The sequence below is a fragment of the Siniperca chuatsi genome, linkage group LG16 (genome assembly GCF_020085105.1).
Source record: "Siniperca chuatsi isolate FFG_IHB_CAS linkage group LG16, ASM2008510v1, whole genome shotgun sequence".
In the NCBI taxonomy this organism is placed as follows: domain Eukaryota; kingdom Metazoa; phylum Chordata; class Actinopteri; order Centrarchiformes; family Sinipercidae; genus Siniperca; species Siniperca chuatsi.
In genome coordinates, this window is record NC_058057.1 from 14,430,997 (window position 1) to 14,447,599 (window position 16,603).

At 40.0% G+C, this 16,603-nt stretch overlaps 1 protein-coding gene across 3 annotated transcripts; it reads right to left on the minus strand.

Moving 5' to 3' along the window:
* Positions 1-2,845: 2,845 nt before the first annotated feature.
* LOC122863380 lies at positions 2,846-14,033 on the minus strand. 3 transcript variants are annotated; one of them, XR_006374995.1, is made up of 3 exons: positions 7,012-7,256; positions 6,037-6,170; positions 2,846-3,275 (listed from the first exon to the last, which is right to left on the minus strand). XR_006374995.1 is itself a non-coding variant. In XM_044169834.1 (3 exons), exons 2-3 carry the CDS (start codon positions 6,148-6,150, stop codon positions 4,902-4,904), a joined length of 885 nt encoding a protein of 294 aa, XP_044025769.1. In that variant the 5' UTR covers positions 6,151-6,170; positions 13,913-14,033; the 3' UTR covers positions 4,129-4,901. The 3 variants fall into 3 exon arrangements, 2 of the variants coding, with proteins under 2 accessions (XP_044025769.1, XP_044025768.1); XM_044169834.1 differs by lacking the exons at positions 2,846-3,275; positions 7,012-7,256 and adding exons at positions 4,129-5,672; positions 13,913-14,033; XM_044169833.1 differs by lacking the exon at positions 2,846-3,275 and adding an exon at positions 4,129-5,672 and having other exon boundaries at positions 7,012-7,266.
* Between the last annotated feature and the right edge of the window lie 2,570 nt (positions 14,034-16,603).

Genomic DNA, 16,603 nt, shown 5'->3' on the forward strand with positions numbered 1-16,603 from the left:
GCACCAAGCTAATTTGCTGATTTGCAGATTTAAACAGCTAACATGTGAACCCTTTCTTGTAAGAATTAGAAAATTTGACATAACTGCACAAACCTTTAGAGATGACTAGTTGTTGTGTGATTAACAACTCTAAAATATAGAGTAACCTACTCATATTAAGTTTCCTATCTATTGACCATAAAATATCAACAGACATGTTGTTCTCAAAGATATCATCTATGAGTGACAGGATCTATGAGATACGGTATCGTTCACACTGAGGATGTGTCGTCATATGTCATAATAAGTGTGAACTGCTGTTCCCATCAGACACGTTCCCACAGCTTGACAGACATGGAAACCTCGTGTCAGACACTGACTGCTGTTGATAATGTTGTGGTTTTATACATTAGCATTTGAAGGGAAGTGTACAGATATGGTTGAAATAAGCCCACATCCACTGCACATGTTCTGATCTTTTTCACACACAGAGAGATAACAAACAAACACAGGCATTGGTGTCACTACCATCCTTGGTCCTCTCTTTACAGAAGGCTCTTTGTTTTTGTGGATATTCAAGGAGTTTAGTGACTGTTCCCTGTTTGGTTCTGTATAGTTACATCATCAAACCAATCCAACACCATTAAAGTTGCTTACAAAGCAAATGATGTTGACTGGTGTAATGTAAATTTAAGATGATGTGTTTGTTAAGTATTTTTTGGTTTCACAGCTTCAGGGCTTAATTCATATGAATGAAACAGCAATGTAAACTGTCACTGGAACAACCCACAATATCTTGTGTAATTTTTAGCCATGCTAGTAGTTAGTTGAGACTGAATTATCTCACCAACCACTGGGTAGATTGCCATGAAATTTTGTACAGACTTTCATGGTGCCCAGAGGATGAATCCTTATGACTTTGGTGATCCCTTGGCCTCCTGCACATTTGTGGTTTAGAGTGAAATGTCTCCACAGCTGTTAGATAGGCTTCCATGCAATTTGGTGAAAACAGTCATGGTCTTTGTGAACTTTGGGGTTTCATCTAGCACCATCATCACGTACCATGTGGAATTTTTTTGTAAACAAAACACATTGTGTGTATCCTTGATGCCTAACCAACATTTGAAATGCATTCCCATACATACACATATTGGTGTTGCAAATTAGTTGAACATGAACATAATTTGTAGGACACAGGGATGCCTCAAAAAGGATTTTATTTCAGATCTAAATTACGCCCAAGCCAACTTTTCCCAGTGTGAGTAGGCCTTATTAAAAAAGCTGCACTGACTGTCACGACATTGAGTGATGGGGAGCTTGTCCATTTTGGCACAGGTTTAATTTCGTGTGGAGAACATTAAACTTCTGGTTGCACAGCAGTGCACAGGCAAACAGCCTTTGGCTCCACAGACACTTACAAAAGGCCAAAAGGGGAGCTGAGCAGAGCACACGCAAACATGAGTAATGACATCCAGCTGCTGGTGCACACACACACGCACACTTACGCACACTCACTCAAACACTCACTGAGAGTGAAACAACACAATAGATAGTAGCCTGTAGATTCAAGAAACAACATTCTGACAGTTTTAGAGATTAAAACCAGGCAATTTCTTCTGTAACAATCCTGATATTTTGTTTCACCTCTGTTGTGTGACAAGAGACTGTCACGTACCCAACACACCTTTTTAACCTCTTTTCACACACTCATACACACAGACATTGTGCATAAAAGGATATCTGCAAATGCAAATGCCACAGCCTGTCTCATCTGGTTGAAAGTTGTGGGTGATTGATGAGGTTTTGGTGTAGAACACTGTGTTTGGCTCATGTGGTTGTTAATGATCACACTCATCTATGCACTGAGAGACATTATGCCATTGCGTTGGTGACTCAGGTTTCTATTCTGTTTACACAGTGGTTTAGAAAGAAGTGGGACACTAAAAAGTAATATATAAGCACATTTCACTACTTATTTATGTTGCAAGGAAGCAGCAAGCAATGTGATTATGTGTATGTGCACGTATGTATGTTTGTTTGCATTAAAAAGATGGCCACAAACGGGAGCATGAGGACTTTTCTTGATAAGAGACCTCACTAAACCAGTTTCTTAAATCAGCTCGGACAGTCACGCACAGGGGTCTTTTCAGGCTCTTATCTACCAAAGGTGACATCACCGTCCATGGAGACTATCCTAACACAGACGTTCATGACAAAAAAACGTCCCCAAAAACAATCAAACACTTGTCTTTGAGCCTAAAAGTAAACACAGAACGTCTCCTGGAAATCCCTGTAGCCATTGTAGAAAACTGCATAACATATTAACTCCACTTCTTGGTTAACTTTCTGGCTGGTTTGATTATCAGTGTATGGCTGTGGGTTGCTTTCAATGTAGATTGCGTGCATGCTGGGGAAATAATAGAGCATGCTTTTAATATTTTATGGAAGGCATTCATAGTGTTGCAGACTGCTGTACACACAAAAGTGACAGAAGTAATTGTGTAAAGAACAAAAAAAAGAGGAGAGAAGTTCAAACCCTGACCTAGTTTCTCACCTCCACCTGGCCAATGACTGTGTGAAGTGGGTGTGATTAATGGATTGATGGTTTTGTTGAGTTATAGAAATTGTCGGATGCAGCCCACCCAATTCCGACGTTGGAAAGATGTGTTGGGAGGGGTTTCAGATGCTTTCGTACCGTCCGACAAGCACTTTAGTTGGAGCATACTAAAGCTTTAATCTACAACTTTGGGCCCTAAAACGCAGAAGCTTGAAGAACTTCTTTTTTTTTTTTAAACTTTATTTTTTTCTTTTTTGAAGAACTTCTTTAATGTATATAAATTTGGTGGAAATAAAGTGACAAGATACAGACTGTTCAGTTTTCATTTAATGCCACAGCACAATCAAGGGGGACTTCAATCATAGCTAACTTCTCTTGAACTGCTATGTAGTTTGGTAGCAGACTACTTTCTCTTCAAACACAGGTGTTCAAGATTATTTCTGTTAAATTAAACATTTTTTGGAAAGCTATTGGAGGCTTGTGCTCCTTGCACCGTTGGACATTCTTGCGAGAGTCTGCTTTTCTGAAATCTCCACAACAGAGCTGGTGAGCAAATGCTGTCATGAACTAAGTCAAAATGGGCCCAGACTGAAAAAATTAATTTCACTTTAAGTGTTGCAGGCAGGAGCCTGTCCCAGTGTACATTTGTTGAAAGGCGAGGAAAGCCCTTGTAGACGGCAGCAGTTCATCACAGGACACATCATCTTCTTGGGTGTATATCAGCGTTAAGTGCCAGCATCTAGGTTAAAGCCATCATGTATCATTATTTGATTGTCCTTGTGCTCTGCTTTCTTGAAGTATTTACAGTATTCACATTACAACCATACAAAAATACAGACATTACGTATGTACAGGACTGGGTTTTGTTTAGATAGCATGATCTCCTCTATCTACACAGTGAAAAAATATGGGAATCAGGTGGGAGCAGCTGTCAAATTCTGCAAAGCTATAGTCCTAAATGTATAAACAACTTACTTATAAGAATGTCACCAAACTGTGTTCGTGTTTCACATTTAAAAAGCAGTTAAACTTTGATCCTGCAGCTCAAATGAAAAGGCTGTGGCAGGTTATAATTTCAGTGTCAGCTGAGGGAAACAGGGCAAACACTTTGGTTTGGGGGCACCAGCTGTGTCTCCCTGTCCAGGCCAAAGTCTCAGCTGGGAATTTTTCTCTTTTACAAAGCTGACAGGAAAACATAGAGTCACTGTAACCTGAGATCAGACATGGAGGGAGAGAGATGGGGCTAACGTAGAAAAACAAATCCTTTCAATGCTGCCAGTGTGTGTTAAAGAGAGAGGGCCGGATTAGTGCAGGGCAGGGTGGTGGAGCATCCCTCCCCCTCCTTGACAGATAACTCCACGCTCGCACAGAGAGAGACAAAGGAGGAGGGAGGAGGTGCAAAAAGAAGAGAAAAAATATGCCATGATGATAAAAACACGTAATAACACATTTTAGAAACGAAAACCTCAAAATGGGCTGAAACTAAATAACTGATGTGATTTCTGATAATGTCAGGGAACATTGTGGTGCCATGACTGTTACATTATGAAAAAAACATGTTGAAAACTTGAAAAACTAGAACCAAACTTATGTTGTTGTTTAACTCAACACCATTTACTTTTAGGGGACACACAGGTAATAACCCAACATCAGCACCTCTACATGAAGCAAGTGCAAATCAGCAAGCAATTAAGAAAAAAATACCCCATGAGCATACTTGTACATAAGTACCATGGGAGAATGTCTCATTAAATAAAATATGTTTATATCTAATTGTCTAGACTTATAGACTAATACATCTTGGCAATATTCATTGGTAACTAGGCAAGTTTCCATTAAATATTGATTTAATTTTAACATTTACTTAAAGGAATCGTTCAACAGTTTGGGAAATACACTTATTCGCTTTCTTGCTGTCAGTTAGATGAAAAGATCAATTCCACTCTCAAAAACCGTTTTTGATACATTTACATTTTTGTTTGTGTACAGATTTAAACAAATGAGATGTTAATAATTGAGCTTTAGAGGTGTAGGTAGGCAGATTTTTTTTTTTACATTGGACAGAGCAAGGCTAGCTGTGTATGCTAAGCTAAGCTAATTGTCTCCTGGCTCTGGCGCCACACTTAGCGCATGAGAGTGGTATAGATCTTCTCATTTAACTCTTGGCAAGAAAGCAAATAAGCGCATTTCCCAAAATGTCAAACAATTTCTTTAATTGCCAACAAGGCAATGTATGATGTAGCTGAGCACTAACGCTGATGTTAGTACCAGTGTAAGCAGCAGGCAGGGCAACCAACCAGGGCAAAACATCAGGTTCCCAAAGTTTAACGCCCCAGTCAACTGATTTTGCACAGAATCCAGCAAATCAAAACTCACCCAACCTTTGTATTGTATTTGTGTTTTTAGCATTACTATATATCCTGCATACCCTATTGATTCTTGTATTTTGCGCTTTCTTTATGTGATGCTTACTATTGGTTTTAAAAAGTAGATTTATATTATAAATACATGTAATGGAGATTTGTGCTGCCCTGCTAATGAAAATATAGGAGTCTTTTGTATTTAAGTACACTAAAGCTGTGTCTACAACAACACCTTGCAGCTCTTTCAAGTCCCTTATGAGCTCCTCTTTTTTTTCCTCAGTGTTATTTATAGTGTTTTTCGACTCATCCAGGGGCTCAGCTGAAAGCACTCTGGAGGACAGACTCAAATTTTTAATATCGTCTTTGGGCCTCTGCACCTCCTTTTCACGCTTGAGTCTCAAGCTCTGCTCCTCCTGTTTCTTCTCCGTCTCCCGGAGGCTGCTCCTGTCGATGGCTCTGTTAAGCTCCGCCATCAACCTCTTTTCTTTTCCCTGCTGGAGATGGTAGTTAGTTTCCTGCAGGTGCTTTTTAAGAGTCAGCTCCTTCCCCCAGGGGTTTTGTGGTGGCCTTCTTGCCTGCACTGGACCAGTTGAGGCCTGAAACTGGAGCTCTCCGTGGACCTCCTCCACCTCTTGGCGGAGAGTCTCAGCTTCTGTCTGGGCGGGGAGCTCCTTGTCCTTTTGCTTCGCGCTGCTGCTGCCGTCATGGAGTATGACTCTTAACTCCTCACGCTTCTTTGACAGAGCCTCGATCTTCATGTCCACCATCCACCACTTTAAAACCAAAACTTTAAGCTCCACATTATACCCTACCTCCTGGAGCACACAGTATGAACACACATACTGGAGTACACAGTAAAAAGAGCCTTGCGCATGGCCAACAGCCATGTTTGATTATCTGAGACTGTCTAATGTACTTGTAGGTTGATTTACTTTCAGTGTTTTAAGTCTCAGGAGTTTGAAATGTTTGGAAGGATACTTCAGACTGAAGGCTTATGTATGAATAATAATAATAATAATGATTAGCAGAGTTTGTTTGAAACCATTTTGTAAACAAAAAATAAATGTACTTCTTTGCAAACAACAACAAATAACTTAATCATTTATTAATATGACCCTGTTAGAACTTTCACCTCACCTGAATGCGTTCCATTAACACACTCTTGCTACGCTGACCACTTCTCCTCCTTGGAGTTTGGTCTATACCCATCCAGCTGTGACATACATGTAGCCTCAAGGGGAAGGACAGCATCTTTCAAAGTCTTTGTTTATCTGTAAGATAGGAAGTGTTGGTTACTTGGACATAAAGGAGGTATACAAAATAAAAGAGACAGTGTCCAATATGATAAAACAGATTAGTTCTACTTGTTACAGTTCCAGTTTTGTTGAGACCATGTCAGAGAGGGACTGACTCCACTCTACAGTCATTTTTGATGCTGCAGTCTGTGTGAGGCAATCAAGTTATGGGTATGTTTAACAGCAATACATTCAAATCTACAATCACAGATGATATACAGTACATTACTATAATGTCCGGTTCTAGAAGAGAGTTAAAGTTTAAATCAAATGTTAACACAAATATTTTCACCACTTGTGAAAAAATAAAAACAAAAACTGTACAAAACACAGTTTATAAAACACAGTTTAATTTTAGGAAATAATGAGTTAAAATCTTGAGACTTTTTAATTAAATGTGACTTAAATAAACACAAATAAAAACATCATTTATTTTAACAGCTACATTTTAAATGTAGATTGTATGAACTGTACCAGTGAAGGGCTTTTTACAGTGTACTATATAAATAAAGATTCAATTATTTACTTATAACACTGTGGGTCCATAATTATTAAGAGAGTGTCAGGAGAGGAGTTTTTCAGTATCACAGCACCAGCTGTAACCCCATGCTTGACCCCTATAACACTCTGACCCACATCCCACTCTGCAGACTAGACATGGTAAAAAAAAATTGCCGTAAGAAATGTGGCTGTTTGACACAGCCCGTCACTATCACTAAGAAAACTAATACAAAAAAAAAACATATTTTTGGTGAGACAGATGAAAAAGATTAAAAATTTGTTCCGCACGCACACACACAAAACAACTAACACCAACCAAAACAAAGGGGGATATCCTGTTTTTCCAAAGCCCACTCCTCCCAGAATAGCACAGCATGGCAGGCAGGTTGTTATCGCTCTTATCACAGCCCGCATTATAATGGTCTATGTGACAAGGAAACATCCCTTATTGTTTTCTCACAGGCTTCCTCTCAGAGTAGGGGTTGAAGTGGCCGGGAGGACCCTGTGCTAATGGTATCACTGTCATTATCCTCCTGCACTGCCCGTCTCATTAAGACATCGTATTTCCATCAGCGTTTTCGACTAGTTACAGAGACCCCGCCCCCAACCTTATCTTAAGTTGCCAGAGCATGTAGAGGAGGGTGTATCGTACAAACATGTACAGACACACACTTATATCACAATCTCATCGTCTCCCACTTTTACTGGTACAGTGGCATGCGCACGACAATATCTGCCAAGGCAACAAAACCTCTAAACTTGAGTTGTGTCAGCAATGTTTCAGGAGCTATAAGTGAATAGCATAGTGAGACACGAGCTAACATGCCCCTCGTACACATGCAGTGCATATCTTAGTAAGAATCCCATGCATCTATATGCACTGCACATTGCTTACACTCAGCTATGGTTTGTGTATCATAAACACACAGACTTGCACATACACAAGACACATTCACACATCAGTTACACCCATATCTGTGTCAGTCCCCTGAGTGTGCCACTTCTCATATCCACACTCACTGCTAGTTCGGTATGTGAAAGTATCACAGGCTCATAACAAGCAGCTTTACACGGCAGCTGCTGCTCTGCTCATGTGCGCGCTGCTGGCACGCCTTACTCCATAAGTAAACCCACGCTCCAGGTATTTGCGGCATGCGATCCTGCCCAAGCCAGGAGCATTGTGCACTTGTGCGGGGGTCAAGGCAAACTTCAGCAAAGGTCGAAAAGTCAGCAATTTGAACAGCAAGGTCAAAACTTTCAGTTGGAGGGCAGGTTGGGCAGAGGGTTTGGGATGGGATGGTGCTGCAGCTTCATTCTTTTAGCTTTACTCTCTTCAACAGTGTGTGTGCTGCCAAGGTGAAGATGTGTTTGAGAGTTTGTTGTGTTGTAAAGTTTGTTCTGGTGGGACAATAGAGGCTCTGGTGTTTGCTCCATTTGGCTCATGATACATTTTCTATTTGTGTTACAATATCTGCCCTCTGGTCTAGTAGATCCACTGATGCCAAATTGGATTGTTTCCAGTGTGCGTATACACAATGTTTTCTAACCCTACGTGCAGACATTTGCTGCTGAAAAGCACTGCAAACCGTAAGTCAAAATGTCCAACTATCACTTGAATTTCAAAACCTGTTTTGTTTCAGGTTGGGCTAGTTGCATCACTGCAACAAGAAAGAATAGGACACAATTCTATTTTCCAGTGAGAAACACCAAGTCATAGCGGGTGAGCTTCGATAGGCATAGCTCCACGCTAAGCATGTATTTTGTTTTTTATTTGAAATGGCTGTCAATGACGGCTGATGATTTGATTTGTGGTCTGTAATGTGTTTCAGCTGCAAATATCAGAATGTAAAGTGACACCTAAGCTCATTCATCTATGGAGTTATGGTACATACAGGAGTAATATTAATATAATAATAAAAATCCTTGTTATACTTCAGCAAAACTGAAGATCCAGACAAAACACACAATGACTTCACATGCAGACTCAAATAGTGTAACCATAGGCTTGCATTGAGTCCTGTAATTTTACAATGTAAACATAAGTCAATTTAATGTTAATGTCTGTAAATGCAAACAGAGAGGTCCGCCCTGCTCAGTTACATGTCAAGGTCATTATAGTGGAGCAGCGCCGACACTGAATGCACAGCATAGTAAAAGATGTGCACCTGTCTTGCTAACTGTCAGGGCCAACTGTTGAGGACAGACGGTCGTGGGAAAACTGGGAGCGCGCTGTGCTGTGATGTTTTGTTAGTCTCAGCTGAGTGAAGAGATGATTTGCCAGCTGAGGGACATGAGCTAAATTTACAGTCCAGTGGAGCACTTGACTTGCCAAATGTGCAATAGCTCTACGTGTCAAAGATCGACAAGAATTATATTCTAATCTGCGGAAAGTATTTTTAGAAGAACTAATTTAATCAAAGAACATCAATTTAGACTTACCAATAAGAACATATCTTTAAAGTATGTGCCCCCCAAAAGCTGTCAGTTTATGTTTATAGGGATCATATAAGTCTTCACTGAAGGAAGAAAATGTTTGCCACCTTTTTAAAACAGGAGAGACTAAAAAGAAAAGGTATTGTATTGTATTATCATGGTTGGAACCACACAAACAACTAAATTAGTTTTCAATTAGCTTATTAAGACAAGGGTTTTCGGCATTTTTTAATGTCAGTAAACAATTGTGTTGTTCTATGAGGCATAATGCCATTTTTGCTGAGAATTTATAATAAATGATATTATAAGGGATGATAAATGATTAATAAAAATGATTAATAAATTATTTAAACTTCTGCTATACAGAAACTACCAATTGTATCTATTTACATCTACATCTACATCTATATGATGTTGAATAAAAAGATCACACCACGTCTCACACATCACCCACGCTGTCTGAGCTTGGATGGTGCGGGAGAGATGTCTAACGGAGTTGGGCTGCACTCGGTCCACCACGCAAGTGAGTTGTTTACATCTCAGGAGTGACATGGTTTGAGGAACTCCAGAGAAATTTTAAGAGGCTTTCAGTTAACCAACACTAAACATGATGCTGTGCAATATTGTGTGTGTTTTTAAAGGGAAGTAGCCTATTGTGGTCAGCTTTGTGTGGCCATGCATGGTCATGTATGTTTCAACATGTCTATGAACTGTCCAACACAGTGCAAAATTATGGAACAAAAACATTACACTTTCTTCCACCTTGAGCGGATTGTGTTACTGTCATGTGAAATGACCGCTCGCTAAGCCCCAACCCCCTTACTTGTTGCTTGTTTAGCGGTGGCAGACTTACCGTTGTAATTCGTGGTAATTTTTAAAACAGTGGGTCCTTAATTTCAGACTGCTTCTCATTTGACAACTGTTGCTGGCAGATTTTATAAGCTATAGCTAGCTAGCTAATTAAGCTAACTGACGACTGAGTTAGGACAGTATAGTCCCTCATTTGTCCAGGAATGTTTCATTGTAGAAAAGGTTTCAGTCGTAGTCATCTGGACACTGTTTTCAGAATCAAGATGTCTCGGCTCCCATCCGGAAGTCATTCTCAATTGTGAAAAATGGTCTGAGAACTCTGAGAACTAACCTGCCTAGTTTCACCTGAAACTGCCCTTCTTTTGTTTCCATGATGGCCCAGTAATCAGTAATCAGGCCTATTGTTTTCTGGCTGCACCTACCTCATCACTGTTAAGTACCTGATTAGTATATGATTGGCTTGACCATGGTGATAATACACTGAGATAGATCGTAGGCAGGTTGAATCTCAGACCAACATTTCTGTTCAAAGAGGGGTTTTCTTTTTTCACAAAAATGGCTTCTTTGACTCCTCTTTCAAACCAACTCTTCTCTCTACTTAGAATCTTCACCTCACTGTCTTCAAATGTGTGGTTAGTAGCTTTTAGATGCAAATGCACGGCGCTCTGCAATCCTGAGTTAGCGTGTCGTCTGTGCTGATAAAGTCTTTTGTGAAGTGGCTGTTTAGTCTCACCTATGTACTGTTCTTTGCAGTTTTGCTCACTGAACTGAATTGAGTAGACTACATTGCTCTGTTTTTGTGTGGGTAACTTGTCCTTAGGGTGAACGAGTTTCTGTCTTAAAGTGTTGCCTGGTTTAAAGAAAACAGGAACATCGTGCTGTCTAAAGATCCTTTGTAGTTTTTCAGACAGTCCAGATACATAAGGGATGGAGACACCATTCCTTCTTGGTTCTGTTTCCCTTTTGTCCTGTTTTTTTTGGCTCTTTTAACTTTGTTGATAGCCCAGGTAGGATACCCACAAGCTGAGAGAGCATTCTGAACATGCAATTCCTCTTTCTTCTTACCCTCTGAGCCGGTGGGCACTTCTTGGGCTCTATGTTGTAATGTCCGGATTACACCCAGCTTGTGCTGTAATGGATGGTGTGAGTCCATTGAGAATGACTTCCGGATGGGAGCCGAAATGTCTTGATTTTGAAAACAGTGTCCAGACGACTACGATTGAAACCTTTTCTATGATGACAACTGAGTTGTTAACGTTTCCAGCTGACTTGCTGAAAATGAGAAACCTGTGAAAGGGTTCTTAAATATGCAACTTGATGGCTACATACATTTTATCATGCTAAAAGACTAAGGCTGGTGGGCGCCTCTGTGATCTTGGAAGTAACGCTCTGTAACTACTGTAGATATAGTTAGCCGGACATTTGCAGCTTATGTTACAATAAATAAACACCTTTAAATCCATTCCTTACACTATGGCTCTTGTGTCTTGTTTGGGAAGGAAAAAAAATACACCACCCTCCAAACTTTTTAAATGTGTAATTTCACTCTTACCACAGCCCCATGCACTTCAGCATTTTGAGAAATCCAAAGTTTGACAGGCTTGCCATGCCTAGTTACGGTTGCTAAGCTATGATTGGACATTCTCTGTTCAGGGGAGGGCAGGGTGCGAACTACAGGGGAGCCAGGGGGAGCTTGGCTCCCCTTAATAAAATATGAGCTCCCCGGAAAACACAATTTGTGGAGTTTTGTGGGGTCTCTAAAATATTGTGAACATGCTGTTTTTGCCATGCATTTCTATTTTTCTGTATCTTCATAATCATGGGTCATGCGTAAAATTAGGCTATTGATGTATGATTCATGCATGAGGGTGATTCATCACTAATTAACTCTAATAAAGATACTGGCATGCATGCTATTGTTGTCATCACCATCGAAGCGTGGCGGCGCAATATCATAAACTTCACTAACTTTTACTCAGAGATCAGGGGAAAAAAACAGGCATCTGTGGTCGCTTCAGTTTTAAGGTAAGGGCTATTCCCAATTATTTACAGTTAGCACTGTAGCCTATTGTATGTGATGGATGTTGATGAGGACTGGATCCCTTGTAGGTAGCCTGGACTATTTTTGTTGATATTTACAATGCTCGTGCATGTGTGTGTTGTAATAGGCTGGTTTGTTGATACGTGACCCTCACATTTGATGTCTTAATTGTACCGAGAAATAATTATGCTCATCTGTATGTGATGGGTAACTTTAACCACTGTTAATAGTGCATCACTCTGCAGAGTAAACTGTGCCCTGCTATAGGCCTAGTTGGCTGTATTGTATCATACTTGTTTGATTTTGAAACCTGTGTGTAGGTTTGATGTGGTTGATTATTATATATCAGATGACACAAAGCTAATTGGTAAGAAAACTAAAACAACTTCAGTGAACGTTTCCGGTTAAGGCAGGTCTTGCAGCCTTTGCTCTGCTGAGTTTAAAGGCAGATGCCTGCATTCATCCACCATCTGACCTGTGATTTCAGTGTCACACTCCTGCCTGTTTTCAGTCCTGACACCTTTGATTCTTATTCTTTTGTGGCGGGAAAATGTATTTCTCTCACTTTCTGTTATGTTAGGTCTATTCACAATTCACAATGAGTCAACAAGTTAGTTTTGGCAGGAAAAAGGTGAGAATTTGAGTAACTTTCTAAATGGCTTCATTAACACCAATTCTCTTCACGGATCCGGCTGAACCAAACAAAAGAATAAAAAAAGTTTGATCATCAGAACCAGAGGTTATCACTCTGACGTGGCTGCAGACTTTTTTTTGACAGTATCTCCTGATTGGTCAGGGTGTGGTGCCAAGACTCAATGTGAGAGTGAAGTAGTGAAGCGATGCCAGCAGAATAGCCAGGCCACAGGAGTAAGAAGTATTGTTCTTGGCATGGATTGAAGCGACCAAATCCAAGCACCCAGATGGACTCCAGCAGGCTCCAGCAATAATACAGACACCAAGAGAGAATAGAGGTCACCTCAGGATACACACACAATAAATCCATTGTGACTGGCTGTCTCTTTTCAAAGATATTTCACTGCTTGCAGACCTTATCTACCTCAGCACACCAAGGATAACTACTTGGTGAACAATTAGTCTCAAATCTAAACAGAGACCAGGTACTCAAAAACAGCACAAGTGAAAGTTTTAAAGTGTATAGTGAGCTGAATGCATCAAAGTTTAGGACATTTAGGAAATCTACTGTCTTCTTCTACTATGTGTAAGCATTATTGAAAGTCAGTCATTGTTAGGCACTTGTCCAAGATCTACTTCAGTGCCTCTTGCTAAAATTCATTATGTAGTACACCAGCACTGCACTTTTTGAACTTGAAAGATCTCTATATACACTATTAAAATAAACTTGTGCATTATAGAGTCTGTAAAAAATGTTGTGAGACAGTTTAATATGCTGATCTTACTGTCTCCACTGCAAACTGTAGATTAGTATTACTGAATTGCTTTGCAATCACTGCAGGCATTAAGTAAAAGATGGGTGGTAGCTCTGGAAAGTTTGCTGCTTCTAACATGTATCTATGTAAGTAGAACAGTGTGCAAACTCTAACAGATTGCTCTTTACTCAGATGACATTTGTATGTCAACACATTAGCAGACTAATGTGATAATGACTACACAGAGTTGAATTATCATATCCCACAATATCTACTTGTGGTACTAATGTCTAGACAAATGCAGACAGGCAGACAGACACGTACATGCAAATTTAAACAAAGAATATACATGTGCAAACCACAAAATAAGAAAGGCCTAAACTCAATAGAAATGTGACACCCACAGAAAATCACACGTTTATAGACACGTCATCCTCAAATGTGAGTTTCACATTCATGCAAGCCAGCACAGAACCTGCTATGATTCAGATTTAACTGTACCTGTGTATATCAAAAAATATGAGTATATTATAGTAAATATTTACCCTCTGCAAGTTTTACTGGACTTCTTTGAATGAAAGAAATGTTTTTTTCTCTGTCACTCTTCTCTCCCTCTATCTCTAGGTTTTTCTCTCAGGAAAACAAAAAACCGCAGCAGCCATAGCGACAGAGAGCAAAGGAAGACCTGGCCCAGGCCTGTCACCTTTTGAGCGTCCTGATTGGTCGAGGCCCGCTGTGTGAGCTTTGTTGCCGTGTGGACGGCGAGGCAGGCAGTTCTCTGAGCGTTGCCGTGGACGCAGAGCTATCTCAGCAGTCCTGTCAGGGAGGATTTACACCGCAGGCTCAAAGCAGATTTTTTTTTCACTCCTGTGACACATTTTGTGGATGGAAGGAAACCTCAGTATAACAGTTCATATTAATTTCAGTGACGGACAAAAGATCTGCTGACTTATTGACTGTTTGTTGACCCAGGAAATGTCAGAGGGCTTTTTTAAACTAAGGAAAAATCAGACACTGTTTTTTTCATTAGTTTGTTGTGACACAAGTGAAATAGTCAGTCCTGAATATGCAGTTTATGCACTTATGCATGGTAATAAACTTAATGAAATAAACAAAACAAAAAAATTGCCACAAAAATGGCTAAGCAGCTATACATGTTGTTACAAGTCAACTTACAGCTTACAGCTATTAAATATGGCTGATGTGGAAAAACTTTAAAGCAGTATTTTTGGCCACAGGTGACAGTGGAACAAGCTATAAACACAACACTGACATATTATCCCCTTATAAAGTTGATATGGTGAATGTGTTAGCAAACAGTTGCTTATTTACACATCCAGCAGATACAGCGCAACATTAGCATTGGAGTCGTGTTTCATGGCCACCAAACCTGGGCTACAGTGAGTGCAGTATTCACTTACTTCACCTTTTAGCTCTGTTTTTGCCCTCCACCAGCTCTAGAGGGAAATATCTGCCTTTTTAGCTCCAAAATGCACCACTATGTTCATCAATTAGTTGTTCACCAGTCTGCTGTTTGGTTATGGGCAGGTAGCGTACAGTGGGTTGATACGAGTGCTGAGACTGAACCAAAACAGTAAAGTTGTGGGAACATCAAACCAAAACAATTAGCTAAAAGATGCTAAAACGCTCCGAAGCGCTGAGGGGAAGTGCAGAGTTGGGTGATAGTTCTCTGTGGGTTCGTCAATATGTAAATACAAGCAACCCTTTTGATTTTTCACGTAGTCATTTGGACCATTGTTAATATAAAAATATTTGTGGTTTAAGGGTAGTGGCAGCAGCATGAGCATACAGGCTAACCCAGTGTAGAATAGTGAGTTGTATAATGTTTTTTCTCTGTTCCAGTATAATAATTCAATTAGAATTTTTTTTTTGTTTATTTCCGATCCATCCATTTTTCATGCCTACATATCCTGTTCAGAGGTCACAGAGGGTGTTGTTGCCAATCCCAGCATTCACTGTGTCATCAGTTCATCACAGTGCTGTCTTTTATTCTTCCACTAAAGTTCAGGTAGGAAATGATGCAGATGTGAATCTGCTTTCGGTGCCATTGTTAGTCATCCAACCCTCGTTTGTTATTGCCCTGTGACATGGTGCTGAAAGATGAGGCTAAAATACAGTGAATAACTACTGACAGTTGTTTCCTCCATAGGAAGAAGACATACAATGAGTTCTCTGATTCTGTTGTTCCCAGACTGGGTCCAGATTGAGGTGATGACTTCCTATGACTCCTCTGACACACTTTTGTCTGCATCGTGGATCCACAGTATGTTGATCCAGACCCCATGTGTCTATCGCAAATAAGAGTGAGGATGAAAAATCATAATTTTTCCCATAGTTTTTTTTTTCAACACTGCTGGTATGATTGCTGTGTAGGTCGAAGCATCCAACCACTTTATTGCGAATTTTTACAATAAATTCAGAGACAATATGGATGATAAAGTTCTTATCTTAAATTGAACAAATGGAACTGATCACTGTCAGGTTACCCGCTGTGTTAAATTCATTCTTCCTCAACAGTCGATGCCATTTTTAAAATAGGTTGAAGACACAGGCAAAGAAAACCAGCCTACAAAATATGGTCATATGGTGTAGTGAGTAATCCCACGCTTGCTTGGCAGACAAAGCCAAACATGATAAGAACTGAATGTGCAACTTGTTCACTTCTCCTCTTACCTTTCTTATCAAAGACCACAAATTACATGTGCACCACAAGAATGCATCTCATTTAAACAAGAAACATGTACACAAATAGTGTTTGTGGACATGTTTTTGACACATACGGTGCATTTCTTTTGTATTTGTGGATCAGAATGTACACAGGCAACAAATGGTACTTCTACAGTCCAACAACATTATTCATGGCCAGTATGATAAATGCACTTGTAAATGTGTGTTTTTGTCTACGTGCACAGGCATGTTTCATACAGCTGCAGAGTATGTGGTCTGTAATTACCTGCTAATGTGTCACAGCATTAGACAGAGCTGTGACCCCTGATGGTTGTTAGATTCCCTGGTGAACAGCCCGGGGCGTTCTCCCTCTGCATTCAAGCTGAACTTTCAACTCACATCAGAGACACAAAGGATAATGGCCACACACAACCATTCGCATACACATACGTACTCTACATATAACACATACTCTACACATTCAAAAAGACTCACAATTACATGCACACAGAAAACGCCTTTGAAACATTGTTATGTTATAATTTGGC

What these genes read in the sequence shown, in the direction of transcription:
- LOC122863380 (XM_044169834.1), bottom strand. Translation starts at nt 6,150, where the DNA reads ATGCTGTCCTTCCCCTTGAGGCTACATGTATGTCACAGCTGGATGGGT. An exon ending in TGTTAATGGAACGCATTCAG is followed by an intron (nt 5,673 to 6,036) that starts GTGAGGTGAAAG and finishes TTGGTTTTAAAG; the next exon opens with TGGTGGATGGTGGACATGAA.